A 27,281-nucleotide genomic window follows, 5' to 3' on the forward strand; every position below is an offset into this window, starting at 1 on the left:
GTGGGTGGAATGGCTCGCGATGAGCATGGGTGCCCTCCAAAGACAGCGCGTCCACCCACCACGCCACGAGGCACGCCAGCAGCGGCTGCCGAGCGCAGACCGCGGTCCGGTAGGCGGGCGGGCGGATCCCACCCACGCGGGGCACGCCAGCTACTTCAGTGGAAGCTCCGCCATGGTTATCAAACAATTCGGAATCGCTGTTGGTCGTTATGCTATGGCTACCGTCGGCAGCGCTCGCGCTGACGCACTTCGACCTGCGGGACAGCGACTCTTGCCGTATATACACCGGGCGCCGCGCCGCGAACGTTCCGCCGGGCGTTAGCAACGAGTAACGGGCAGAGAGCGGAAGGCGCGCTGGCGCCAAGGGGCCAGCGGCGTGGCGAGCGCCGCCGCGACGGCGCTCCGTTTGCGTTGGGGGCAGCGAGCTCCGGTTGGCGCCGGCCTGGTGGAAGCGTCCGCCAGGCTTCCGCCGGCGTTCTACTCCATTTCGCGCACGACGACCTTTTCTCGGATGTTGGTGTGCGGCACGGCGCCCTCCTTGGCGTGGGCGCGGCGGTTCGCCATCTTCTTCTGCTCGCGCGCGCTGGCCTCGCGCTTGGCCTCGGCCGCCTTCTTGATGGCCTTGGGCACGTGCCGGTGCCTGTAGATTCACACGTGCCGGTTTAACAGCAGACGGAGCGTTAGTGGGACTGCGCGCATCCCCGCGGTCTCCGCTGAGCAACAAGCCCAGACCGGGCGGCGACAGCAACCAACAGCAGAGCAAAACGGCGCACGTACTTGGAGATGCGGCTGATCTCTCGCAGGTGCTGGTAGCGCTCCTTGAGCGACTCGTTGTACTCCATCTTGCGGCGCTCGCGCGGAGCCATCTAACCAAGCAAACGTTGAAGATGTCAGACCCGTAACCGTTACCGTGAGCGTGGCGCGCCACGTCAGCAACTTCAAAGCTGCAAAAACGTGAGAGGCTGTAACGGGCGGCTCGATGGTCGGCACGGCTTGAGCGCAGCGTACCTTGGAGAGCTTCTTGGAAGCTTCGGCCTTCCAGATGCGGATGTTGGTGTCGTCACTGCCGGACAGCACGAAGTTGGCGTCGGCGCTGAATTTGACGGAGAAAATGCTGCGGTCAACAAGGCAACGGGTCGATTAGCAATGGTCAAGGAATAAGAAAGCGCCTTCCCATCAGCGCGGCTCGCTGTCGCGGTCCCGATGACGCCACGCCGCACGAGTAGCGAAACCGCAGCACGCAGTGCCACTCAAGTCATCAGGAGCCGCCGGGACGTTGCACGTCCACGACTCACAGCGCGCTGACTAGGGACGGTCGGAAAACGAGACGTACCGCTGCATACGCTGCGTGTGGTAAACCTCTCGGCTCTTCGCCGAGCGCACGTTGAAGATGCGGATCGTCCGGTCATACGAGCCCGCGACGAACTCCCGGCCCGTGGGCGAATACGCCACGTCCATTCTGCAGCAGCAGCAGCAATAACAACACCAAGCACGTCACGTTAGACACCTGCGCAGCGTTCGACCACTGTACCCGAGTCAAAGTGACGCACACTGCCGAAACGTGGTCCTTGTGCACCATCATCGCGCGGTTCATCTTGCGCATGTCGAACGTGTACAGGTTGTGGTCCTCGTTGGCCTGCAAAGAAAGCATCCAGGACGGTGGCGCAAGTCGCATTAGCACCCCCAGAAGAGCCCCAGGCGGAGACCAAAAAGTCATTTCGGGAGGACACGGCACGTACGACTGTGAAGTTCATGGGCTCCATCGGGTTCCATGCAAGCGCGTTGGATCGCATCCCCATGACGATTTTACGCATCGAAGACGCCACGCGGATATCGTACAGCGTGATGTTGCGGTCCGAGCCCGTAGAGGCCAGCAACGACGCTTCGGCCGGGTTGAAGTGCACCGAGTTGATCGAGTCGGCACCCCACGCGAACTCGTGCGTGGGCGTCGAGCGCGACGGGTCCCACACCTGCACCTTTGAGCCGCACGTCGCGAACATGTCCTGAGACCAGTGGTGGTCAATACCCCTGCAGATCAACCCACGCATCAGTACAGCCCACACCGAAAAAAAATACCATAGCTATAGTCGTTCTCACGTACAGGAATGGCTCCTTGGACGTGAAGGTGGCCAGCGCCGTCGGTACGTCGTCGTCCTCGTCCTTCACGCGCAGCGCCCACTGCTTCACCGTCTTGTCCTCACTGCACGAGTAGAAGGTGTTGCCGTCCGGGGTCACCGCCAGGCCGCGCACGAAGCCGCGGTGGCCGTACACGTTCCACACGCACTTGCGGCGCGGCAGGTCCCACACGCGCACTTCTCCATCGGCGGCGCCGCTCACGAACGCCACCAGGCTCTTGGGGTTCGTGGCCAGCGCCGTCACTCCGTCGCAGTGGCCGTCCAGCGCGCCCACGAACGGCTTGGCGAACAGCCGCTCGAGCTTGGCGGCGTTCAGCGCGCGCGTGTACTCGCGCGGCCGCTCGAACGGGTGGAGCGCCGGGTCGTAGTTGCGGAAGACCTTGAGCTTGTCGGACTGGACCTCTTGCGTGAAGTCCTTCTCCACGCGGGAGATCGTCTTGACCTTCATGGCGGCAGGCACAGCAGGGCGGGAGGAGCAGGAAGAGGTGTCCGCGAAGAGATGTCAAGCGCAATAGAGCAGTTGTTGGAGGACTGGACGGCGTCGAGTATCGAGGACGAGCAGGCCATTGGCTGAAAATATGTTGGCCGCATTTGATTGGATGGAAACGAGTGGCTACTATCTTGATTCAGTGCATCAGATGACGGAACTAACATTTCATCAATACTCCTTTTGCGCGCGTCACACATGAAATGGTACATTCACGCTGCCCGCTCGAGTCTTCCGGTACATGTATTAGTCTGCGCCCTTACAGCTCGAACTTCTCGTCGAGCGTGTCTTCGCTCAACTTCCATAGCTTGCTTGCGTTCTCGAGCGAGTGGCTGGACTTGGCGCCTGCCTCGAGGGCGGGGTAGCCGCGCATGTGCAGGAAGCCGTTTGGGCCGTAGTACTCCCCGCCCTTGACGCTCGTCATGGTCGCAGCGTAGAGAATGGGGAGCGCGCCCACCTTCGACGTCATGAACGGCAGCCACGACACCAGCCACACGAACAACTCGGCCAGCCAGTACGGGAAAGTGCTGCGGTAGTAGCGGTTCCAGATGTCGCTGTGTGTCAATCCGGGGTGCGCCGCCACTGCCACCACGTTCTCGATCTGCGCGGACTGGAGACGACGCTGCAGCTCGAAGGTGAAGAGCAGGTTGGCCATCTTGGACGTCAGGTAGTCGCGGAGACTGCCGCGTGTGTGGCCAAGCGTCGAGAAGTTCAGGTACATCCAGGCGAAGTAGTGCGCGAGGCTGCTCACGTTGACCACGCGAGCTTGGTCCTTTGAACGGCGCAGCAGGTCCAGCAACAAGCTCGTCAGGTAGAAGTGGCCGAGGTGGTTAATCGCAAAGTGAGCCTCCAGTCCGTTGGGCATGTGGCGCTGAGCGGGCACCGACACGCCGGCGTTGTTGATCAGCAGGTCGAGGTGGTCGAACTTGTCGTGGAATGCTCGGGCGAACTCGCGGACGCTGTCGGGGTCGCCCACGTCCACCTGCATGAACTCCACCGACCCCACAGCATCGCTAGGCAGCTTGGCCAGCGCTTCGCGGATCTGCTCTTCCGCGCGCCGAGCACGGACTTCGTGGCGGCACGCGAGAATCACGTGAGCTCCGTGCGCCGCGAGCGCCTTGGCGGCCTCAAAGCCGATACCCGAGTTGGCGCCCGTGACGATCGCGAGCTTGTCCTTCTGGGACGGCATCGTCGAGCCATTCCAGCTCTCCTCCGTGCTTGCGATAACGCCCATGCTCGTTGGGATCTGAGTAACTTTGCTTCTGCGGCGGAGCTCGCTCGGGCCCGTTGGCAGGGATTTGCTACTGCAGCAGAATGACACCCTCGTTGGATGAAAGCCGCGTTCAGAACGCCGGTCCCAAGTCATGTCTTTGCAAAATGAGTCAGCGAATCCAAGCAGAAACGATGCAGTTGAGGAAGACGGCAAGCGTGAACAATGGTAGCATTTGTCGGGTGGATCAACCAGCAGATGCATCGAATCGGGTGCAAAATCTCATCTGCAGCGTGAACGCGACTACAGCTGCGCTCTTCACTTCAAGCACTTGTCGGCATCTTCGCACCTGTTGCAGTTGTCACTCCTGTTGAGCCAATCCACTGCTACACCTCGAACTTAGCGTCCAGCAGGTCTTCACTCAGCTTCCAGAGCTTGTCGGCGTTGTCGAGCGAGTGGCTGGCCGGGTGCGACGTATCCAATACCGGGTAACCTCTCAGTGTCATCCACCCGTCCGGCGCGTAGATCTCACCACCATGCACGCTTTCCACGGTCGCTGCGTACAGCGTAGGCAGCGCACCGATCTTCTGAGGCAGGAACGGCAGCAGCCAGATCGCCCACCTCGCCAACCATTGCAGGAATGGCCACCCCGCCAGCTTCGTGCGGACGTACTTGTTCCAGATCTCCGTGTGGACAACCCCGGGGTGCACCACCACCGACAAGACATTGTCAACTCCTGCAGCTTGCAGGCGTCGCTGCAGTTCGTACGTGAACAGCACGTTGGCCATTTTAGACTCGGCGTAGTCGCTCATGCTGTTGCCCGGGGTGTGCCCCAACGTGGCGAAGTCCAACTTGGCAGCATGGTGCAATCCGCTCGAGACGTTCACCACCCGCGCCTGGGCCTTCGACCGACGCAGCAGATCCCACAGCAAGCTTGTCAGGTAGAAGTGGCCCAGGTGGTTGATGGCGAACGTGCACTCCAAGCCTTTCGAGTTGTGCCGCTGCGGCGGGCACGCCACCCCAGCGTTGTTGATCAGCAGGTCGAGATGATCGTACTTGGCTCGAAACACACGTGCAAACTCGCGGATGCTGGCGACTTCGGCCAAGTCCAGCAGCATCAACTCCACGCCTCCACCGACATCATCACTACCCTCTGCGTTCAGAGCCCGACGGATGGTCTCCAGAGCTCGGCGGCCGCGGCTTTCGTCTCGGCACGCCAGCACCACGTGAGCCCCACGCAGTGCCAGGGCCTTGGCCGCTTCGAAGCCGATGCCGCAATTGGCGCCTGTCACGATGGCCAGCTTGCCCTTCTGCGAGGGCATGATGGAGCCATCCCAGCGGTTAGTCGAGGCCCCGATGCCCATGACGACGCTGTCCAGAGGGATTGTGCGGCGTTAGATGTACTGGAAGGGGCGATATCCGAACTACAGTAGTTCAACGCAAACATGCATGCTCGCTGGCAGTCCTTATCACTCTCTCTCTCTCTTACTCTGGCCTCATGTGCATTGTCTGGGGGCGTTCAGCACACTAAAGCTTGCGATAGGTGCTTGACCTCGGAGCGGTTCAACACGAGCTGCACCGACTGCGAGTTGCTGGTGGGGTTGTCGCCAAGCTTCACGCGTCCGAGAAGCACGGGCGGCCGCTCCATCTCCGGCGGCTGCCAGCCGAACACACTCTCGCCGCGAGTGATAGCGTTTGTGATGTCCTGGCCCCAACCATCCTCGCGCATAGCGGCACCGACGCGCTCGCGAAGTGCTGCCAGATCCCGCTGAGCGCGCGACTGCTGCAGTTTTTCGGCCATGAGCTGGGCGTGAGCCGATGAGCCCGTGGATGATGCGGCTCGCTTCAGATCCACCAAGCGGGGCATCGACAGTTGAGCCTTCACCTGGCGCGAGAACGTAGCCACCTCCTTGAGAGAGCTCGTCAATCGATCCGAAGGTTTGGTAGCCGGGGAAGCTCGGGAGCTTGCACTTGATCCGAGCAACTTCTCCAGCCGCTCCTTCGCAAGCGTAGAGCGCACAGTGTGCAGCTCGCTGTGGAGTTGCTGGAAAGCGCGTCGGAACGCCTCGGCGTCTGCTGCGCTCATCGCTGACCCCTTCCCGCCTGCACCACCGGCATTTCCCGCCTTTGCTGCGCTGCCAGCATCGCTTGAGCGTTTCAGCTGTTTGCGAAGATCCCGGTTGAGAGAGTTCAGCAATGTCTTCTCCTTGTTCGACTCATCCAGCGCAACGTCGAACTGCTCGCGCTCCTTTGCGAGCTGCACCTCCAGTTGTGCCTTGTCAGTCGTCATCGCGGCTGCACTCTCCGTTAGCTGCAGCACTTGGCTCTCGAGTTTCTGTGCCACCACGCGGTGTTGGCTATCCGCGCGTTCGAACTCTCGGATGCGTTGATGCAGTGCATTACACAGTTCCGTCATTTCTGCCAGATTGCTGCGCAATGTCGACGCATCCACGAGCTCCTGGTGAATAGCCTGTGCACGAATGCGCCATTGTGGCCTACCGTTGGCTCCATCTCCGTGCTCGTTGCGCGTGCGAGGTGCCACAGCATCGGTGAAGGCACCACGGCACACCAATTTGAACAGCAATGCCAGCTTTTCCTTAAACGCCACAGTGTGATCATATACGTTCTGCTGCGTGAATTGCACCAACTCCTCTGCTGATTTAGCGTGCTCCAGAAGACCATCATGGGCCAGATGCGACTGCAACCCACTTGCTAGCGATTGTGCCTCGGTAGCGTAACTCTGAATGGAAGTCACAGTTTCGCCACCAGCAGCCACCAGGCCATCCAGATCGTCATCTGAGGCAGCAAGATCGATCTCAGCGCGGCGGTAAAATAGCTGCGCAACGTTCAGCACCGAAAGGAGTTCTCCGAGACACTTGTCCAGAACCGGGATTAAGTCGGTGCGCAGCGTAGCAGTTTGTGCGTCGTCAGGCATCTCTCCACTAGCGAGCAGATTCTTGGTTTCACGCAAGAAGGTGACCATAGCAGAGATCGAGAACGCCATCTTAGCCACATTCTTTCTAGCGCGCAGCTTGACCACTGCGCAGCGAGCACCAAAGCTTTCAGCACCAAGAGATGACGAAACCTGAGTGACTCGACCAGTATGCCATTCCTCCGACGTCTGCACGAGGCGATCATACAACGAAGCAACATCGCCTCCGCCGCGAGTTCCATTAAGCAGAGCACCTTCGGAGAAAGCTGATAGAGCTGAGTCCAGCGCGTTTTCTAATGCCGCGGTCTGCGATGTGTCGAGAGCTGAGCAACCCTGAGAGAATTCATCTTCCGTGGTCAGGTGGCATTCAAGCATGAACAGATCCTCCTTGGCTTGGCACGAGACTGACGCCAACTTATCGCCCAGTACCAGCTGCTCGACGCTCACAGCCGCAATAGACGCACCACTGTCATCCTTCTCGCCCTCCTGAGGGCCGCTCGTAGGTTGCTGGACGACGGTATCCAGATCCTTCTTCAAGTGCTGCAACAAGATATCCGATTTGCCTGCAATACGTCCCAGCGTCAATCGAACGCGAAGAACCTTCTGATCGGTCTCGGAGAAAATCGAATTCGGAACCACAGCGCGCAAGAACGAATTTTCCAGTCTAGCCTGCTCAGCAACGATCTTTTGCTTAGCTGCTTCGGTTTCGAGCTCACGTGCAGCTGCAACAAGGGCACGCAGTCCCATTGTCTGGTTCAGGGCCAAGTGAGCTGTATCCTTCAGCGACTCCACTGCACCACTTTCTGCGCGAAGCTTCGCCTTCAGCTGCGCAATCTCTTCACGGTGACTATGAGCAAGGTCGCGGAAGCGTGCAATAGTGCGCTCCTTGTCCTCAAGAACAGTTTTCTGGTCCATTGCTGACTGCTTCAATTCCTGCAGCGATGCACGCTGGGAGTCGATTTCGTCACGCAGCTCAGCCTCGTACTCGGTATGCTGATGCTCCATTTCCTGATCCACCTCACGCAACGACTCAAGAGATTGTACCGTGGTCTCCAATTCTGCCACTTTTTCGCCCAGCGTCAGGTTTTTCTCGGTCAGATCTTCCACCATGGACTCGTAAGCGTTCGCCACATCCAGCATCTCCTTCAGCTCCTCTGCTTCGCTTTCTAGCGTGTTCTTCTTCGTAGTCTGCAGAAAGGAAGACACATTTTGGATGTCAGCAATTACTACAACCATATCAAGAAACACGGTCACATACCAGTTCTTCCACCTCTTCCCTCAGTGAAACAAGCTCAGCATTCTCACGTTGAGCCTGGCGCAACTTCTTGCTAAGATCAGCCTTCTCCTCGGACGCGCGTTCGTGCAGGGTCTTTACTGCAGCTCGGAGCTTTCTGTTCTCGTCTGCCAAGTCTCCACTACTCGCCGACGATCCCTCCGAGTCAGATCCAGTAGTGGCCGACAGTGCCATCGCCGCCTTCAGCTTCTCGACTTCCTGTTGCAGCTCCTCTGCATGCTCCTCGGCGATCTCCTTATCCATCTCAATGGTCTCCTTCTCCAGGGTCATCATCTCGATCATATCCTGGAGCTCAGCCAGTTGCTTCTCCAGCGTTTCCACCTTACGCGCGCCAGAACTCGACTTGGCAACCGCCATGGCCACCTCCTCGGCCTTCTTCTGCTCTGCAGCCGTGAACGCGGCAATGCGCGTCTTCTGCTGGGCGACCTCCGCCTCTAGAGCCTTGACCTCCGAGGCCTGCGTGGCGTTCTCGAGCCTCAGCTCGTCCAGCTGCTCCTCATGCTCCGCCTGCAGCTCGGCAATGTGGTCCTCCAGCTCCGCGCGCACGGAGCGCACGTGCTCCTCCGCCTCGTCCCGGATGAGCTCCACCTGCTGCGCCAGCTCCTCCTGCGGGGACAGGGCGTCCTGCTCGTCCAGCACTTCGTCCTCCTCCATCCTCTCGTCCCCGTCGTCCTCCTGCTCCTGCTCCTGCTCCTGCTCCTGCTCCTGCTCCTCCTGGCCGGCGGCGGCGAGCTCCTCGATCTGCTTCTCGTGCTCGTGGCCCTGCTCCTCCAGCAGCTTGATCTTCTCGCTGTTGGCGGCCGCCGCGTCCTTCATGACCGACACGCTCTGTCTCAGCTGCTCCACGTGCCTGTTCTTCTGCTCCAGCTCCTCCTCCAGCCTCGAGATGCGCGCGCGCGCCTCCGCCAGCTGCTCGTCCGACACCGACGCGCTCGCGGCTGCCGCGGAGCTCCCGGACGTGCGGCGCTCCAGCGCCAGCCGTGAGGCCGACGCCACCGCCGTGCGGCTGCCGGGCGTGATCATGGACGCGCGCATCTTGGGCGTCGACAGCCGCGAGCTCGCGGCGCTGCTGCTGGTGGTGGAGGAGGAGGAGGACGGCGCCGGGATGGACGACGCGCCCACGCCCGACAGGCGCCGCGTCGGGCCGCTGCCCACGCCCGAGAGGCGGCGGCTCAGCGGCGCCTTGGACGCGCCCGAGCCCAGCACGGCGCGCACCATGGACTTCTTGACGAAGAGTCCGTGGTTGGGCGCGCACGAGAAGTAGACGCGGCCGTTGAGCTCGCCGTTGTTCTTGCCCTCGGGCCGCTCCAGCTCAATGCCCACCCACTCGCCGCTGGCGAAGTCCGTCTCGCCCACGAAGCGCACGACGCCGCTCTTGCCGGCGCCGAACGCCACGCGGGCGCCCACCTCCAGGTCCATGCTGATAGGATCTCACTTCAAATGAAAATTATACTGGTGTTTGGAAAGATTGCGACAATAATTGTTTTGTTTTTGTAAAAACACGGGAATTAATTTATTTGAGATATGTAGGTTGGTGTGGTGCACACACCCGTCTCTGACTCATGGACTCAGACGGCTGGGATCAGATGTTGCGGGATCGTTTTTGACGCCTTGCCCAGCTTGTTGCTGCGATGGCAGATGGAGCTCGCCTTCGTCAGCTCGAAGGCACAACGAGGAGGAAACTGCAACTTGATTTGGGCGCTCGGACTCCGACTCGCCGCCAGCGATTCGCGCGGGCTCGCTAAAAATGTTTGAGGCATGAGGGCTCTGGTTCCAAGGCAGGCGAGCTGTGCCTCGACGTCTTGGCATGAAATCTGATTGGCCTTCGGACAGATGTTGTCGACGTCCAACTTGGATATTTCTCTTCAGAGGTGTTTAAGTATACTATATTCAACTATGTGGTTCAAGTCTTCAAGCTCTGCAATTCCTGCCGCCGACAGCACGTCATTCAACACACAACGTCACAAACGAGCTCGTTGATCGTTGGTGGCATTAATATACTATCGTCTGGGTTGCGATCCGAGGTCGCCCAACTGAAAGGATGATTTGGGGCGAGCTGATGGAGCCACAAATCAGCGGAACAAATTTACGTGTACTAACGCACCGCGCGAACATATTGGCGTAGTAACCGAGGAACATAATGTCTAGGAAGCTGTCAGGTGTTGCCGGCCATCACGCGGCATACATGCACGCTGCACTCGTGCAGCCCGCTCACCCGACACGCTATGACTATCGGGGGGTCTAAATTTGGTCCGCCCCAGCCTCTAAAACTGGCTTCTTATCCCACTGTTGCGATTTGTGGCCAATCGGACCCATTCGCTGGGGCCGCACAGACTGGCCAGCCGGAGCCTTTCAAACCAAAAAGCGCGCGATTCCAGCCACCGACTGCTGCGCGCCCAGCGTGGCACGTGAATCCGGCGTCGCCCGGTCGTCGCCGCTCCGTCGGAACTTCTCCGCGCGCAGTTTTCTCTCTCTCACCATTCAGAGTTTCGGGCCGTAGAGACAGCAGACAAAGACAGAGGCCAGTTAGAGGTGAGCACCGACATGACAGTGCGCAGCATCGTGCAGATGTTCGAGAGCTTGGCGGCTTCCGCTGGTGCGGAGCCGTCCGCCCACCCGATCGAGGAGTCCCCCGGACGTGGCAACGTCTGCGGTCTGGTCACGTACTACGACGCGCTCGCGGTGGTCGAGGAGCCCCGCGTCATCCTTCCGACCAAGACCGTCCGGATCGGACGGCAACAGCCTGCGACGGCCGACGCAGACGAGCACGGGGAGCAGGAACAGATGGAGGAGGAGGAGCAGGAACTGGAGCAGGAGGAACAGGAACAGCAATTGGACGAGCAGGAGGAGGAGGAGGAGGAGGCTGCAGAGGAGCAGGAGGAAATCGATGATGGCAACCAGGAGACGAGCGAGGTGCCTGCAGTTGAGGACCGCAGCACCAGTGCGCCGTCGTCGCCGGCTAAGCCCGTGCGGAAGTGCTCGCTGCTCATGAGCAAGATTCCGCCGCCCAAGTCGCGTGAGTTCCACCTCGCGGCCTGCTCGGTGCGCAAGCCCTCCTCGGAGAGCGCGCCGCGCAGCCGCACGTCCTCCTCTAGCTCCAATGACGCGACGCAGCCGCTGTACGTGCCCCCACCGACACCGGTCTCGCTCCGAGTGCGTGCCCCGTGCTCGAGCTACGCCGCCTTCGTGTCCAGGATCGAGAACTCGTCGTCTCGTTTGCTGGACTTCGAGAAGGACGAGCGGTGGCTGGACCAGGTCGAGAGCATGAAAGGCCGCGTCGAGGCGCTCAAGAGGAGGAACCACCTCGCTCTCGCGAGGGAGATCTCCAGCACCCCGCGGAAGTGCAGGAGCATGAGCGAGTGCAGTGGCATATCGACGGCGTCCACGGCGTCCATGTCGTCCATGGATACGCCCGAGGTCAGCTGCCAGTAAGCCGCGCTCCCACCCAGCACACCTAACTTATTAGTATCTAATGTTAAGCTGCGCAAGCAAATGTTGCTCCCCCCACACACACAGAGCCTCGAGTTGTTACTTTCCAGGTGTCCATTTTCAAAATTCAAAAATGGCCCGCGAGTAATTAATTATGTATTGTTAAATACCGACAGGGAGCGAAATGATAATTTCAATTAATTGTCTGGTAGACCTAGCCCTCGAGAAATGGTGGAAGCCGGATTTGCGCTCCCATACAAAGACCAAGTCAATCGGCCTGGGAAGAAGCGCCCGAGCCCGCGGTAAAGCGCGCACCTCCAGTTCCTCTCCACGACAGCGCGCGTGTGTGCGAGCACACAGAGAGCAGCATTCGCAGGATGACCACCGAAGCCAACGCCTCCGTGCTGGGAGGCACCGTGCTCAACGCCGGACCGCTGGGCGCCGAGTACGTCCGCCGTCTCTAACCGGAGGAGGGGAATTCTCTAACCATCTCTAACCATCTCTAACCTCTTCACTTAATCTTTCTACCTGTATAGAACCACCTACGGCAAGTTGCCGCCGCTAAACCCTGATGACCTGAAGCTGCCGCCTCCGCCGCCGTCTGCCGCCGACAAGGTCACCAACACGTCGGACGCCATCTCCATCAGTGAAGTGTGGGAGGAGCTCAAGGCCAAGACCCGCGAAATGTACGTCCATGGTCACCGGCAAGCCAACTTTAAGTGAAAATGGGTCTTTTGTTGCGGGAGGTGCTAAACTTTTTGGTGTCTCATTTGAGCAGCATTATGGGCTCGTCCGTGACGGGTGTGCTGTCCGCCATGCGCATCGTGAACTTGACCATGGCTGGCTGCATGATCGGACTGGCGGTGGGGCAGGTGATCCAGTCGGACTCGGCCTTCTCCGTCATGGCCGACGCGCTCTCCGTCATCTACACCATGTACGAGTCTGACGAGATAGCAATTGGATTCGCCGTAGCTAGGGTGGAAGTGACCATTTTGTTTTCAATGCTGCAGCTTCTTCGCGTTGATTCTGGTGGGCTACGAGCTGCGCACCGCGTACATCGACAAGCTGCTGCGTGGCAGCTTCGGCTTCATGTACAGCCCGTGGGGTCGGTGCCTCTTCTTGAGCATGTACGTTCATTGCGTGAAGGTGATTGAATACATATTGCTGAGCACTCTGGTACTGATTGGTGCTGCTGCTGCTGCAGGATCTCCATCTTCCCGTTCGGAATGTGCGGCATCTACGGCGTGCTCGTGTCGCTGGCTGGCTTCGCGAACGCGTACTTCAACTACTTCGTCATCACGAAGCACCCGTCGTTCACGCGCGGCGTGCCGGACTACACGCCGCCCGAGGAGACGCCGGCTGCCAAGGCCACGACGATCAAGGAGGAGGACACGACCGTCTAAGCGAGCTGTGGGATTATGATGAAGCGGCCGGTAGCAGGTGCTAATCAAGCGAGTCGAGCCGAGTGATGCTTGCATTCTCTGGTCTGGTTTTCCTACGAATGCGTTTTTGCTCGGCGTTGAAACAGGCAGTCCTGCATATATCTTCATAATTTAGGAGCGTTCATTCGTGCCTGCTTGCCCTTCATCACTTCGCCTTTATGGCTCAAAGTGCGATATTTCAGTGATTTTCGTTGGCTGATACCAGCCTCACAATCGACAGGACTGTCGACCATGGCCGACAAGAAGGAGCTGTGCGAGCGCGAGTGCAAAAAGCAAGCGTGTGCCATCCAGTTCTGTCTGCAGCGACGCAACTACCAGGAGAGCAAGTGTGCGGAGGTCATCAAGCGCTACTACGACTGCTGCACTGCTGCCTCAGAAACCATGCAGAAAGCGCAGCAAAACACCAGCTGAAGCAACAGCAATGGAAGGAGGGGTAACAACTTCAGCAGGTTCAATGGTATCTACTCGATCTTGTGCTTTGCCAGCCCAACGTCTGTGGATCGGACTTCACTGCGCGACAACACCTTTCGGCGCACCCGGCCGAGCTTCCAGAGCACGTGGGAGCTGCTAAGCATTAGTGCACTAACGTTATCAAAACATAGTGAGACCAGTTGAAGTGAGTGCCAAGTTTGGATCAGCAAGACTGACTCGCAACGTACCTCATCATCTCCCAAGAATACAGGACGAATGTTGAGAGAGCGAGTTGCGAAAGCAGAAGCAGCACTTGGACCAGTGTCAAAATTGCAAGCTGCACTCGCGGCTCCCTGAACACCGACTGTTTGAATTGAACCGCTGGGTCTACAATGCCGTCAGAGCTAGCGTTGACACCTTTCGAAGAGCTACCACGCGACTTGTTCTTAGCTTTCTTTTTCTTAGTAGAGAGGATGAGTTAGACGCCAAGTGCGCGCTGGGACAGATTGACAGGACTGCTGACGTACCTTTGAGGTCCTCAGGAGTAGTTGCTCTGGTTCGAACCGATCGATATCCTGCCATATTTTCTCCATCAACTTGGCGCCACGCTGTTGTATCTTCACGAACGCGCCATTTGTATCCGTGCCAAAGCAATGGAGCACCGTATATTTCGCCGAGAGCAGCACTATCACGTGAATGAAAGCCGTTGCCGCCGTGAGCGCGAACGCCATCTCGTCGAAGATCAACCCTCTCTTCTACATGCATTGCAAAACCGACACGTTAGTCTTTCTCACACGTACACCATCTCGTTTCCCAGTCTTACGTGGTTAAGGCAAGTAGAGAAGCCCGCAACCAAGAACGTGGCTTCCACTGCTGACAAGACGATCTGGCTAGGCGTGAGCCGCCCCTTAGACCGCAGCACAAGATAGATGGACGCAGTGTCCAGCAACAATCTACATGTAGAACGATGAGCTCCTCACTCTAGCCACAGCAAAAATACTCAGCCAACCTACACGACAATGAAAAGCCCAAGCTGTGACGTGTTCAGCGGCGGCTCAGTCCGGTAAAACCACGTTCCCGACCCCCCCAGCGTCAAAATGAGGATTGCACTTCTCCAGTAAATTTCACTGCTACTGCCGCCTCGAAGAGCGACATGAGGCAGAAGCATCGCCACGAAGCTCTTCCTCATCATCCACACACCCGTCGCCGCCACCAACACGATCTGTGCAGTTGATACACCCTGCAACAAGAGCAATGAAACATCAATATCTAAGTACGGCAAGAACAAACGGTGGCAATCCCAATGTGCCTATTGTTGGGACCTGCTCTATCGACACCATGAGCGCATTCTGCACGACGAGCGCCACGAGGCTGTGCAGCAGCAGCGTGCGCTCCAAACTGGCTGGTACTCCCGCGATATCAACAACCAGCTCGTCGTACACCGCCCTCTTCTCTGCAAGCGCCTTGCCAACAGCCTCCAGATCGACTGGGGCCTCTCGGTTCGCTCGCTGCGCTGCCGGCGCTGCCACTTGACGCCGCTTCTTGCCCATGCCTGCGGATCTGAAAATCTTTAGATGCCTGTCAAGTGCGTGTTAAGGTTACGCGCGCTCATTGGCGGAAAACCAGGTACGTGTTGTGTATGCGCGCGCTCATTGGCGGAAAATACTCCATCCCATCTGCCATGGTCTCATTTCGCAAACCACCAGGACCAGAATGCTTCGTCGAGCGACGCTTTCCTCGCTGCGCCGCGCCTGCGCGCCCAGCGTCAGGTCGCTATCAGCTCTTCCGTCTGTGTGTCGACCCGGCGGCGCAGCGGCCGTGCCGCGCCGCTGCCAGCTGCAGGCCGCGCGCTTCTCCTCGGACGCGCCGGCGCCGCCGCACATGTCGGAGCACGAGTTCATGGAGCTGGCGGACGAGACGCTGCACGACATCCAGAGCTGGCTGGACGGCATCGAGGAGATGCTGGAGGAGTCCGACGTCATGTTCTCCGTACGTCGCGCTGAGCTGACGCACACGTGTGTGTGCGTGTGTGTCACAAATGTACTGACCATCGCCTGTTAACAGCAAGGCGTCCTGAAGATCGACCTGGGCGAGCACGGCACGTGGGTGATCAACCGCCAGGTGCCCAACAGGCAGATCTGGTGGTCCTCTCCGATCAGGTGCGAGGTGTTGTGGGGGTGAATTGCTGCTACAGAGGGCTGGAAGCTGATGTGGACTTGTGTTGGTAGCGGCCCGCGCCGGTACGAGTACGACGGCGAGAGCGGCAACTGGGTGAACACGCGGGACAGGGGCGAGCTGGTGGAGCTGCTGCGCTCCGAGATTCTGGACGCAACAGGCATCGAGATCTATGAGGCCGACCACTGAAAACTGCGCTGAGCTGAGCTGTACAGAAGACGTAGAAACGCATGAACGACGACCAGGGATGGTCAGCCACTTGAGAAATGAAGTACAACCCGGCAGAGTGTGGAGTCAACGCAGGCTTTGCGGTGCTTGGTTATGTCTGCTCGCCCGTGCGCATTCCGGTTTTGATGTGAACCTCGCGCGCGTAGCGGTTGGTTTAACTACTAGTCTAGGCCTCTTCGTTCTCGTCCGTCTCGTCCTCCTCGCCAGTCTCGGCTGCCGACTCTACTTTATTCATGTCGACTTCATGCCGCTCGCTCATGTAGTTCTAATTGCACACACAAATGTCAGCACCGCAAGCCATTTAACAGCGCCAAGGTGCACAGAGTAGATGGTACTTACTTCGAGCAAAAGACCACGGAAGTACTCTGCAGACGCCTCCAGAGTCGTAGAAGCCAGCAATCCTTTCCGACGAGCTTCGTCCTCTTCCCAATCGGCAATAGCACGGTCGCGCATATCCAAGATATGGTCGCGACGCCTCTTTTCGTTTTCTACCTCCGTTAGTTGCGAGTAGTACTCTTTCTCCTGATGGTAGCCAAAGTATACGGTAAATTCGAGTGTAAGCCCTTCCGCACCCAAGCAGCAACAAAAGATATAAAGGTTACCTCATCAGTGCACTTGCGCCACATATCGCCCATGATTTTTCTTGTCTCGGACGCGGATCGGCGTGTCTTGCCTAGTGCCTCCTTCTGCATTTGACAGTACACGATGAAAGGGTTGATTGGACGCGGGAGACGGTCTTCCTGCGAAACCAAGTATGAACCAAGGAAAGACATCGACGTTAGTTTCGATAGCACTGCTTTGGACAACTTTGGACAATCCACCAAGTTGTTGATGCACTGTGTCTGCACCGTACGAACCTTTGCGACTGGTCGTGGGGGTCGCTTTGATCGCCCATTACTTTGTGAGGTCATCGCTGGGCTCTTCCACGTTGTAGGTCTGCACAACAAGGACCACAGATTGTTAGTTAGATCAATGGGAAAACGTAACACGTAACCTTCTAGTTTGGGCAACTTACGCCCGAGTAGCGGTAAGCCTCGCAGATAAATATGTCCTCTCTTCTCTGGACAGCTCGCTTAAAACTGGCTGCCATAATTCTGTTCAACAAAAACGTGAATGGATCAGCTAGGGTTCCACACCTGTGCAGCCTGGGCTTCATATCCATGCACAGTACTTACTTGCATCGGCAGTACTACGAACGACATCGTCAAGTGGTGGCATAACTTCGATATAACCGGCGCTGGAAGTTGGCAGCGTAAGACCGGTACCCTTTACTTGAAAGGGATTTGTTCCTATCCATTTGCTCCCGCTCAGTGCAATACGATAGGCTGCCACCTGCTCGTAGATCGAAAATACGATAGCGGGCTCGAATTTTTTCGGCAAGTTCAAGTCTGCGCAAAGCGTACTTGCAAACGCCTGGGTTGCAATGCAGTCGTTCGAGATATCCCATTCGAATTGGTCGCGGAGCTGCAAAGGTGAAAAAAAAAAAGAATACGCAATGGGTTAGAGGACAAAACAACGTGGTCAAGCAGTAACTTCATAGTGCACGCACCGAGAAGCCATCAATAATGAGATCCAAGTAGATGGGGTATATCCGACCACTCTTCTGCTCGGTGCTTAAGCAAGAGGTAAATGTCAGAATTTGTCGCCGAATCGATTCAGCAATAGCATCCTATCACACGAAGATATCACAGTCAGCATATGCTATATAGCGGATAAAACTCACAAGGCAAGTACGAACTTTGAGCTTAGCGCTCATCTTTTCATCCTGGGCAATTTGCGTTGCAATAATTTCCGGTGAACACGTCGTCAGGGCACTATAAACGAACACAAACAAACAGAAGCACAACCATTGTCAGCTAAAGGCGAGAAATGCCAACACACAGTTGCGCCGAACGTACGCATTGACGAGGAACGTGTCTTGGAACCGAACGCCGTCCAAGTCGACATCGAGGCGAATCGGGCAGATGAGCTCCGGCTTGTTGGTTTGCCGCGACTTCCGCACATCTAGCTGATCTGTCGTCGAGTCTGCACCTGCCTTTTCATTGCCTGCTTCTTCCTTTGGCGCAGCGACCTTCACCTTAGAGCTTGGAGCGTCCAACGGCTGCACGATGACCCTCCGCTTGCGTTTCCTATTGCCCGTAGCCGCCTGCTCCACCTCCGCCGCCGCTTTCTACACGACCATTCCACTCCCCTCTGGTCAGCATCCTCCCAATAGTAATACCAGCAGCTGCATTTGCACCAACCAATTGCGCAGGCGTCGCGTCCGCGTGGATGATGCTCCTCCTGTCGCCCACATTGCGTCCGAACTGCACACAGCACCACACCCCAGCCGTCAGCGTCTGCCACGTCCCCCTAAAGCTCATCCGCCGCTCTCCGACCTGCGTGGGCGCCGTAGACCTCCTAGACCCGCCGTCCAGGGGCTTGAGCGGCTTGGTCGCTGCGCTCTTGAGCGTCTGGTGGGCCAGCGCCACGCGGTAGCGCATCAGCAGCTTGTCCACCGCCGTGTCCGCGATCTGCAGTGCAGTGCAGCACAGTTAGAGGCCGAGGCAGCGCCGCGGGACGAGCGAGGGCGGACGTACGTCGGACGCCGCCTTGAGGCGCCGCGCCTCGGGCGACAGATACGCGCGCAGCTGCTCCTCGGGCCAGCCCAGCTGCCGCGCCACCTTCTCGTCGGGCACGGCGTAGCGCTGCATGAAGAGCGCCAGGCGGTCGGCCGCCGAGTGCCAGTCGCCCGGGCCGCCGCCGCTCATGGAAACCTCGTTAGCGTTAGCGTAGCTCTTCGTATGGAGGGGAGCTCCTATTGACCACTTCGGACGGAAGCGGCGGAATGTGGCGTACACCACACTCCCCCTCTGGTGTGCATTGGTGTGGCGTGCAGATATGTCACAAAAGTGGAGGTACACTACATGGGAAATGTATGTAAGGTAATGACTTTAGCGGAACGGGGTGAATTGATGAAGTTCAAACTGTGGGTTTTCGCGCTGGCGCGAAAACAGATCGTCATCTGTTACTGGAAGTGCGTCGACTCTCCTCACCCTGCCGAGAGCATGAATGGACCCCGGCCATACAGTATCAAGAGAAACTCACGATAGTAAATACATGCACGTGGTGTAAGGCAAATTGGTGCAAGCTCATCCCCGCAAAGCACCGGTAGGATTTGACATCGATCAATGTATGTACAGAATCTTCAACGTGAGAGCCTCAATCGATGCGATCCGAACCACGACACACAGAGACCCTTAAGGCTCCGCTTCTCACGGGATGTCTTGGGCGTTCTGCATAGCTCCGACGTTGTCGACTACTTCGCAGCAAAAAAAATGTACAGGATGAGTGACCCACCGCTGATTACATTTCCTGCGATGTTAAAGTAGCGTCATCGTACCTTGGTCACCGTGACGGCGGATGCGCGGCACAGCCTTGGCTCCCGCCTGCTGTTCCTGCTCCTGGCCCTGTTCCTGACGCTGTGCGAGAGCTTGACGGTCTTCTTGACTCATAAACACGAACGGGGAGCGCGGAGAGCCCAGCGCGTCTAACGAAAGCGAGCCCGGCACAATCGCGTTGCGCCGCCGAGCAGCCAGCGACTGTTGGAAGCCTTCGCGCAGTCCAGCTCTCGACGGCGCCAACGTCGGCTCCGACTGCGTGGCCGCGTCGCTGTGTCCACGCGGCGAGTCCTGGATGCTGAAACCCATGCTTGAGCTTGTCAAAGACGCCACCTAGAGCGTGGTGTTGGGTATTTCACACTCGAGCGATGGCCGCGTGCGAAATCGGGGAGTGACCGACAGCACCAAAGGCTACCAACTCTCTCGCTGGTCGAAAGAGGCGCCGCTCGGAAGAGGCCAACACATTTCTATCCGCGCATGCATGTACAGCGTTTGATTGACAACGGGCTGCGAGACACTTCAACCGATCTTATCCCAGGCTACGTCACCACACCACCAAAACCCGTCTAATCCGATCATCTGTACCCATATCAACCTGAACGTATCCGTTCAGCAGGCAAACTTCCGTCAACCATGGCTCCCCGAGGCGGCGGAGCGCTGGACGCCCGCAAGGCGATCCTGTTGGGCATGGGGCTGCTGTTCGTGGCCTACTTCGTGGTGGTGAACGTGTTCTTCGATCTGTCGGCGCAGAGCCCGCACTTGGCGCAGCAGCGGGACGAGCCCAAGGAGTTCGCGGCCGCAGAGCCGCAGGAGGACAAGACGCTCGAGCAGAAGACGGCCGTTCCCGAGCCCACGCGGGCCTGGGAGCCCAAGCCAAACCGCAAGTACGTGTGGCTGGATGTGGCCATTGACGAAGTCTACGTGGGGCGCGTCACCGCCGAGCTCTACGCCGACGTCGTGCCCAAAACGGCGGAGAACTTCCGCGCGCTGACCACGGGCGAGAAGGGCCCCGACTACTCGTTCAAGGGCAGCACGTGCCACCGCATCCTCAAGGGCTTCATCGTGCAGTGCGGAGACTATACGAAGGGCAATGGCACAGGTGGGCGCAGCATCTACGGCGGCAAATTCGACGACGAGCCCAATGGACTGCGACTCACGCACTCGAAGAGGTACATCTTGCAGATGGCAAATGCGGGCCCCAACACCAACGGCAGCCAATTCTGCTTTATGCTGGGTGCTGCGCCTCACCTGAACGGCAAGCATGTGGTGTTTGGGGAGGTCGTGGAAGGCTTCGACGTCGTGGACAAGATAGAGGAGCAAGCAGGAGTGGAGAGAGATGGCATCCCTCTGCAGCACAAGGTCAGCTTCACGGATGGAGGCGAGATTGTTTTCTAGGTGAAAGAAGAAGGATCACGGAACGAGACAAGTGAGAAGGGAAGCAAGTGAGGAACGCGCAGGTGCATATACTCTATTGCAGTTTGAAAGAAATTGGACGTGTGCTCGTGATGCTGTGTACGTGTAGTAGTTGTTAACCTATGATAGATGCCCCATAGCCTCCGCGAACTCGATGTAGTCACGCATGGATTCCTTGGATGACACCGGTGTAATGCCACAGCGCGCGTCTTCAAAATGCCGTTTGCACACCTTTTCGGCGTCCAGAGACTCGCGCAAAGCAAGCAACGCAGCCTCGCGGCAAAGGTTCTACGGTCAACAACAATACGCGCTCAGGTTAGAAAGTAATAAACCATCTCAAAACACGCAGGTGGTCGCCGTACCTCAAGTTCAGCTCCACTGAAAAATGGTGTGCGCTTTGCCAAATCCACCAAGTCGACATCGTCGTGAAGTTGCATAGGACGCGAGTGAATTCGTAAAATGTCAACACGGTCGGGTGCGGCGGGTAGATCTACGAACTGGATACGATCAAAACGCCCAGGCCGCATGAGTGCTGCATCGATACAATCTGGTCGATTAGTTGCACCGATGACCAAAAGCCCTTCGGCTGACTCGACACCGTCCATTTCATTGAGCATCGTTGAGAGCACGCGCATGGCGGTGGAGGAACCACCCTCACCACCGCCTGACCCATCAAACTCACGCTTCGCAACCATGACATCAATTTCGTCAAAAAAGATGATCGCAGGAAGAGCCGCGCGTGCATCGCGGAAAACTTGACGCACCGCAGCCTCAGCATCACCGAAATACGGTGAAAACACTTGGGCAGCAGATAGCGACAGGAATGTAGCGCCACTGGAGTGGGCTGCTGCGCGCACAATCGAACTCTTACTGCAGCCGGGTGGACCGTATAACAATACACCACGGGGTGGCTTGACTCCTAGCCGCGCAAATGTTTCCGGGAATTTAATGGGCCACTCGAGTGCCTGTTGTAATGCCAACTTGGTTTCTGCTTGACCGCCGATACTGTCCCAACCCTGTCGCTCAAAGTCCTTCCTGCAAAGCGTATTGGCAGCGAACCAAAAACAGTGTCATCACCTCAGATATCTGTAACTACTAGGATGTTGAAAGTAAAAGGTACGTACGTAAATCCGCTGGCGCCTCGAAGAGCTGACGGTACGATGGTCTGCATAGCTTGCTCAAAGTCTGACATTGTCACTTCGAATGTTTGAGTCGTTTTCTCAACGTCCTCGTGGTGGTCGATGCGAAAGAAGCTGCGTTTTTCATCGATCCCTAGTAGAAAACCGAAATATTGCAGATCTGACTGCCGTTGACTCGAGCTATCTTCACTGGCAGGCTGGTTGCTTTGCTTGGCCAGAAACCACAAGGGGATAATTGCAGTTGGATTGGCGTGCCAAGCGTGGCCAGCGACTACAGCACCCAACGTGGATGAAGCATTCTGAAGACTACTAAGAGGTTGTACTCGACGTTTCCAGTCTGCCCACCACTGTTCCAGCTCACGATCCCGCGAAAAGGCCACAAGCTGCCGTGTCGATGCCACCATTGCGGCTTCGCGGCACAGAGCGGCGATATCAGCACCAACATATCCGACAGCTTTTGCAGCTAGTCTGTTAAGAAAGGCATCACGTCGAACCTCAGCATCACCCGGAGACTCGCTGCTCAAAGCGTAGGGTGTTCTGTTCAGATGAACCTGGAAAATCTTTTTTCGCAATTCTGTGTTCGGTGGAGCCACAAAGATTTCGCGGTCGAACCGCCCCGGGCGACGAAGTGCTGGATCAATGGAGTTTGGTAGGTTCGTGGCAGCGACAACGACAACATTCTCACGCGAAATACCACCTTCCACACCATCCAATAGTGTCAACAGTTGAGCAACAATGCGGCTGTGAGCGGACGAGGCACCTCCTCCAGCTGCTTCGCGCTTTGGGCAAAGCGCATCCAGTTCGTCGATAAAAATTACGCTAGCAGCATGGCGGGCACTGCGTGCGTGAACCACCGCTGTCTCGACTGTTGCCCGTAGAGCTTGTTCTGCATCTCCCCGCCCACTAGTCATAATTTCAGACCCGTTAATCACCTGCAGATTCAGATCCAAGGTCGCTCCAGACGCAACCTGCACTTGACGACACTCGTGCACCACTGAACGAACAAGCAGCGTCTTGCCCACACCTGGTGGTCCACAAAGTAGCACGCCTTTAGGGAACTCCACACCCAACTCTGACCGCAGCCGTGGATGGGCAACCGGCAGCAAAATCAGTTCACGCAGTGCAGCACGCTCGTCCTCCATGCCTCCCACATTCACTCCCTTTGTCTGGTGTTCCTCCGATTCTGTCACCGTCAAGTCACTCCCACCCTCTCCTCCAGCTTCATTCGGGTCTGTTAACGTCACACGAGTGGCAGCGGTCACGCGCGCAAACCCTCCAGCGGGATACGTCGACACCACACGGAACTTCATGCTCTGCTCCTGTCCTTCTCCTTCTAAGCCTCTGCTCTCCGCCACAAGGCCGTTCAGCGTCGGGAGCCTCACTCTGGCCCCACCACATAGCACAAAGTTGCGCTGCAGTGTCTGCCGCAGCAAAGAGCGAGTGTCCGGGTCGCGCAGCCGTTGGTGTTCGAGCTGAGACTTGGACGACGGAATCAGCTCCAGCGTCACGGCCACAGCTGTGCGTACGGCTGCACGCGAGATCCACTGCAACTCACTGTCATCTCCAGTATTGTCACCGGTTGCATCGTTGCTGCGGGCAAGTAGAAATGCCTGTAGCTCCTTGAAAGCCCGCGAGTCTCGTCGGAGCGTCACGGATGCGTCCGCCTGGGGCTCTACGGAGGCGGATGATGAGCTCAGCGCAACGCGGCAGACGGCGAAAAGATCCTCGCCAATGCGGCAGAGCGCGTATTGACCAGATCCGCGTGGGCGCGAGCGCAGAAGCGTCGGGGAGACACGACAGCGGCCCGTGAAGCGATCGCCTGTGGCAGCATCTGCCCCACCGCCATCGATTGGCATATTTGGTCGATGGATACAGAAAATACGACGGCCCAAATTTTGGATCGACGGCAAGAATCGATACATTGTCGAATCGGATCGGCATCCGAAATTAGCCATTCGGCTTTGGCTTGGTTTCGGAACTTGATAGTCGTCGAAACCGCATTGAGTGACGTGCGGAATCCGCCGAATTGGGCACAATACGCCAAATTCCAAATTGGACACATTTTTGGTGCCCAATCCACCAAATTTATTTTCGGACCCATTGCAGGAATCGATACATCGTCGAATCGAATGGCGCAACCGAATTTAACGAACAACAAATGGCTCGGCTCGCGGAACTTGATAGTCGTCGAAACCGCAACGGGCGCCCGAGATTAGTAATTAGCAAATGGCTCGGTTTCGAAACTCGAAACTTAAATTCCCGAAAATCAGAAATCCGAAATTTGACCGGGATGAACCCATCCTGCAAGAACGCATACCCAGTCTCTCAAACAGGCGGACTCAAGGCCTCGCCATAGATCCTTATGGATCCGGGAGAAACTGTTCCGCATACTCCCGCCCATATACAAGTTGGTGCGTAGTGAATTTAGCATCTGAGTAGTACATTTGGCCCCGGCACTTGTGAATTTCGAACTTCGATTGCTCGGGCGGGCGTTCACTGGCCGGGCGGGAAGTCACGATCGGGAGGGACCTCGCGGCGAGCGAGAGGCAGCAGCGGAGCAACACAGGCCGCGGAAATACCTTCTTACTTACTTCCAACAATTCGGGAGACAATTTTGATTTACTAAACTGGTTAAAATTACTAATTGGGTGCGTGAAAAATGTAGCATTAGTGAATATAGTTACTAACAGTAAAACCAAATCGCTAAAACGCCATTGCCAAAGATTCCACTCGCATTTCCTCATCCGCTCCATCTCTACGTCGTTATGATGAAGCATTGGCTAGCGCTGGGCTCCCTCATTGCTCGTGCGTGTGCGGAGAGGGCTCAATACAAACGAATCTGCGAGATGCTCGGTCGCACTCGCAGCACTTCGTCTATGTGGAACAGGTAGTAGCGAGATGGTCACACGTGACCGAGCGTCGAGTAGTAGAAACAAGTGTGCAATTCGAGAGAAAACAGATTGTGTTATTGCTGTTTAAGTGTTGTTGTAGGGGAAAGCACCTCGAGCAACACCCCCCCCCGTTGACTACTCTTGACTACACCGGCCGCAGCCTTAGAAGAAGTCTGCACGCATGCAGAAGCAGTTCCCAGAAACCCTCAGGTCTTATCCGGCAGAACACTCTTAATTCTCTCATAGTCACAGGCATCATGGTCAAAGACCTCAACCACCACTCTCTACTTCAACAAGTACACTAGTCGGTACTCAACCAACTTCACCTTTCAAACATGCTGTAGTAACCAAAGTGACCACGGAACGCACTCAACGTCTCGCAAAAAAAAAACTTCTTCAGCATCCGCTCAATGTATGCAGTCTGATATATACACAGAGTCTTGCCGGGCACATAATTTCCATACCAAGTAGATGCTTCACTCGGCCTAAATTCTTCAGCTTAAATTTCTTCCCAAGAACTTCCACCACTTTCTTCTCGTCTCTCGGATCTGCCGCGATCACAGTATCATCGACGTACACTGTTAAGAAAATATTATTATGATATACCATCTTGTAGTACACGCCGGCATCAAATGGGCACTTCTTGAACTCCATGTCTGCTAAATGGGTATGCAGTGTGTTGTTCCACATTCGGGAGGCTTGCTTCAAGCCATACAAGCCTTTCAACAATTTGCAAACCCTCCCAGTTCCGTCGCTGTAGCCCTCGGGCTGCTCCATGTAAATTTCAACACTTTGCAGTACACCGTTCAAGAAGGCTGTCACAAAATCTATGTGCTGACAGTCCAGGCCTAGCAACAACGCTAGAAGCAGGACTAGTCGGACTGACTCGATTCGCACGACTGGAGAATAAGTTTCCCAGTATACTTTTGTCGACAGGCCCATAAACATTTTATCGTCACTATGGGTACTAGCACTAAAACGGAATGAAAGAGGAGAAATTGAGAGGCACAAAGCAAGACTGGTAATCACGGGCATTCGACAAAAGTATACTTGGAAACTTATTCTCCAGTCGTGCGAATCGAGTCAGTCCGACTAGTCCTGCTTCTAGCGTTGTTGTTAGGCCTGGACTGTCAGCACATAGATTTTGTGACAGCCTTCTTGAACGGTGTACTGCAAGGTGTTGAAATTTACATGGAGCAGCCCGAGGGCTACAGCGACGGAACTGGGAGGGTTTGCAAATTGTTGAAAGGCTTGTATGGCTTGAAACAAGCCTCCCAGATGTGGAACAACAACACTTAAACAACAATAACACAATCAGTCTTCTCTCGAATTGCACACTTGTTTCTACTACTCGACGCTCGGTCACGTGTGACCATCTCGCTACTTTCTGTTCCACATAGACGAAGTGCTGCGAGTGCGACCGAGCATCTCGCAGGTTATGATCTGTCGAAAAGACTTTTGAAAAGTTGTTGAGGAGCAACGGGCGTCCCGATCTCGGGAGGGTTTGCTATCAGCCGGAATCCCAACACCAAATTTATGACTCGCTTTTGCTTGAGGACGGTTGTCAAATTCCGTGAGAGTAGCTTCATCCACCTCCGTAGCTTGACTCGACACAGATATCCTTGACTGCTCTCACCGTCCGGTTGATCTTTATTCCTGAAGGTTAGAACGCACCCAGGACTGCAAAAGCTACGCCTAGAGGTGGCCGCGTTAGATGCTAGCAAACTATGGACCCTAGTAGTGCTAGCCGTGCCGTTTGGAAAGATCGGGTTCACCCCAGAGTTCATTGCTGCAGATATGATGAACTGGATGACCGCAGATGCAACCCGGCGCCGTTTTCGTCATATCAGGCAAACAGCAATCGGCCTTGGAGCACCTAATCGGACCCGGTTACGATCTTCATGGAGGAAACGCACAATGAGCGGGAGAATACGACATAACAGCTCGGCAACCGCCCGTTTGCTACCCATGGCGCGCGTCATTGAAGATATTGACCTTGAACTTCATCCTGGATTTTTTTTATTTAGTAGGATGTTTATTTTCTGATCCAAATTTTAAAACGTGACCGGGTTTCTATTTTGTGAAGGGTTTGTAATCGGTGAAATCCGTTAGTACTATCGACATCATATTACGTTACTATTACTACAATTTTAGTACTAGTATCGTCTACTGATTTGAGGCGGCCAAATACAATTATCACCATCTTAAAAAATATCTCGGTGCTGAAGGTTGATTTATGGAAATTCCTCCTCAAGTACATGAATTGAGGCCAGGCAGCAGACATCCGCCCCGCTAAAACAGACGCACTACAAGTAGATCAATGCCGTTCACAGTTGGAACAATTCTACAGTTCCATGCTCCCTAACTGATGTTCGATCATGATCTCCCGTAAACCCGTAGCTGCAAGTAGGCGTCTCCGGGCTCAGCTATTTTTTGCCAGGTCCCAGCAACGCCTCGCCAAAAACCCGCTATACTACCCATGTTTTCTTGCCAGATCCCAACGACGCCAGAATTGCGTAGGTGTGAGCAGGAATTATAAATTTCGGCCACTGATGCCAATTGTCGTTTCGACTTCCGCTAGTCCCATTTTCTATTGCCACAGTACTATGATCGAAGCACTCAACTCCAACTAGCAAAGCGACAAATGCCAAGGGCTCACGGTTGCTATCGGTCCTTTGCGCCATCCAACGCGTCCTAATTCACAAAAGACGTCAT

At 56.4% G+C, this 27,281-nt stretch overlaps 11 protein-coding genes across 11 annotated transcripts; 4 read left to right on the forward strand and 7 right to left on the reverse strand.

Annotated features, from left to right (window-relative positions):
• Positions 1 to 477: 477 nt before the first annotated feature.
• Positions 478 to 2,583, reverse strand: IUM83_14213 (glycoside hydrolase; the record flags this gene model as incomplete). The annotated part of the gene is made up of 7 exons (XM_067938939.1): positions 478 to 640; positions 778 to 866; positions 1,009 to 1,114; positions 1,334 to 1,459; positions 1,551 to 1,636; positions 1,740 to 2,028; positions 2,102 to 2,583. 7 exons carry the CDS (start codon positions 2,581 to 2,583, stop codon positions 478 to 480), a joined length of 1,341 nt encoding a protein of 446 aa, XP_067790971.1.
• Positions 2,584 to 2,881: 298 nt separating this feature from the next.
• On the reverse strand, positions 2,882 to 3,856 carry IUM83_14214 (DDB1- and CUL4-associated factor 13; the record flags this gene model as incomplete). The annotated part of the gene is made up of 1 exon (XM_067938940.1): positions 2,882 to 3,856. The coding sequence occupies one exon, from the start codon at positions 3,854 to 3,856 to the stop codon at positions 2,882 to 2,884; it is 975 nt and encodes a 324-aa protein (XP_067790976.1).
• Positions 3,857 to 4,218: 362 nt separating this feature from the next.
• On the reverse strand, positions 4,219 to 9,477 carry IUM83_14215 (Glycoside hydrolase; the record flags this gene model as incomplete). The annotated part of the gene is made up of 3 exons (XM_067938941.1): positions 4,219 to 5,142; positions 7,809 to 7,952; positions 8,023 to 9,477. 3 exons carry the CDS (start codon positions 9,475 to 9,477, stop codon positions 4,219 to 4,221), a joined length of 2,523 nt encoding a protein of 840 aa, XP_067790977.1.
• Positions 9,478 to 10,842: 1,365 nt separating this feature from the next.
• IUM83_14216 (uncharacterized protein) lies at positions 10,843 to 11,490 on the forward strand (the record flags this gene model as incomplete). Its single annotated transcript, XM_067938942.1, has 1 exon — positions 10,843 to 11,490. One exon carries the CDS (start codon positions 10,843 to 10,845, stop codon positions 11,488 to 11,490), a length of 648 nt encoding a protein of 215 aa, XP_067790974.1.
• Positions 11,491 to 11,864: 374 nt separating this feature from the next.
• Positions 11,865 to 12,890, forward strand: IUM83_14217 (Transmembrane protein; the record flags this gene model as incomplete). The annotated part of the gene is made up of 5 exons (XM_067938943.1): positions 11,865 to 11,932; positions 12,024 to 12,173; positions 12,266 to 12,421; positions 12,498 to 12,614; positions 12,692 to 12,890. The coding sequence occupies 5 exons, from the start codon at positions 11,865 to 11,867 to the stop codon at positions 12,888 to 12,890; spliced, it is 690 nt and encodes a 229-aa protein (XP_067790975.1).
• A 500-nt stretch (positions 12,891 to 13,390) lies between these two features.
• IUM83_14218 (putative Fluconazole resistance protein 1) lies at positions 13,391 to 14,890 on the reverse strand (the record flags this gene model as incomplete). The annotated part of the gene is made up of 6 exons (XM_067938944.1): positions 13,391 to 13,511; positions 13,589 to 13,800; positions 13,868 to 14,095; positions 14,164 to 14,293; positions 14,354 to 14,580; positions 14,663 to 14,890. The coding sequence occupies 6 exons, from the start codon at positions 14,888 to 14,890 to the stop codon at positions 13,391 to 13,393; spliced, it is 1,146 nt and encodes a 381-aa protein (XP_067790978.1).
• A 163-nt stretch (positions 14,891 to 15,053) lies between these two features.
• On the forward strand, positions 15,054 to 15,704 carry IUM83_14219 (Frataxin, mitochondrial precursor; the record flags this gene model as incomplete). Its single annotated transcript, XM_067938945.1, has 3 exons — positions 15,054 to 15,329; positions 15,405 to 15,499; positions 15,569 to 15,704. The coding sequence occupies 3 exons, from the start codon at positions 15,054 to 15,056 to the stop codon at positions 15,702 to 15,704; spliced, it is 507 nt and encodes a 168-aa protein (XP_067790979.1).
• A 205-nt stretch (positions 15,705 to 15,909) lies between these two features.
• Positions 15,910 to 18,493, reverse strand: IUM83_14220 (SWI-SNF chromatin remodeling complex, Snf5 subunit; the record flags this gene model as incomplete). Its single annotated transcript, XM_067938946.1, has 12 exons — positions 15,910 to 16,008; positions 16,083 to 16,265; positions 16,346 to 16,483; positions 16,601 to 16,679; positions 16,759 to 16,837; positions 16,919 to 17,207; positions 17,293 to 17,412; positions 17,482 to 17,557; positions 17,642 to 17,913; positions 17,987 to 18,049; positions 18,122 to 18,256; positions 18,323 to 18,493. The coding sequence occupies 12 exons, from the start codon at positions 18,491 to 18,493 to the stop codon at positions 15,910 to 15,912; spliced, it is 1,704 nt and encodes a 567-aa protein (XP_067791048.1).
• Positions 18,494 to 18,997: 504 nt separating this feature from the next.
• On the reverse strand, positions 18,998 to 19,432 carry IUM83_14221 (uncharacterized protein; the record flags this gene model as incomplete). The annotated part of the gene is made up of 2 exons (XM_067938947.1): positions 18,998 to 19,041; positions 19,126 to 19,432. 2 exons carry the CDS (start codon positions 19,430 to 19,432, stop codon positions 18,998 to 19,000), a joined length of 351 nt encoding a protein of 116 aa, XP_067791080.1.
• A 324-nt stretch (positions 19,433 to 19,756) lies between these two features.
• Positions 19,757 to 20,518, forward strand: IUM83_14222 (Peptidyl-prolyl cis-trans isomerase C; the record flags this gene model as incomplete). Its single annotated transcript, XM_067938948.1, has 1 exon — positions 19,757 to 20,518. The coding sequence occupies one exon, from the start codon at positions 19,757 to 19,759 to the stop codon at positions 20,516 to 20,518; it is 762 nt and encodes a 253-aa protein (XP_067791047.1).
• A 138-nt stretch (positions 20,519 to 20,656) lies between these two features.
• Positions 20,657 to 23,531, reverse strand: IUM83_14223 (aaa family cdc48 subfamily; the record flags this gene model as incomplete). Its single annotated transcript, XM_067938949.1, has 3 exons — positions 20,657 to 20,824; positions 20,899 to 21,571; positions 21,661 to 23,531. 3 exons carry the CDS (start codon positions 23,529 to 23,531, stop codon positions 20,657 to 20,659), a joined length of 2,712 nt encoding a protein of 903 aa, XP_067790980.1.
• Positions 23,532 to 27,281: the final 3,750 nt, after the last annotated feature.

Source organism: Phytophthora cinnamomi, assembly GCF_018691715.1.
Source record: "Phytophthora cinnamomi strain GKB4 chromosome Unknown Contig42, whole genome shotgun sequence".
NCBI classification, from domain to species: domain Eukaryota; phylum Oomycota; class Peronosporomycetes; order Peronosporales; family Peronosporaceae; genus Phytophthora; species Phytophthora cinnamomi.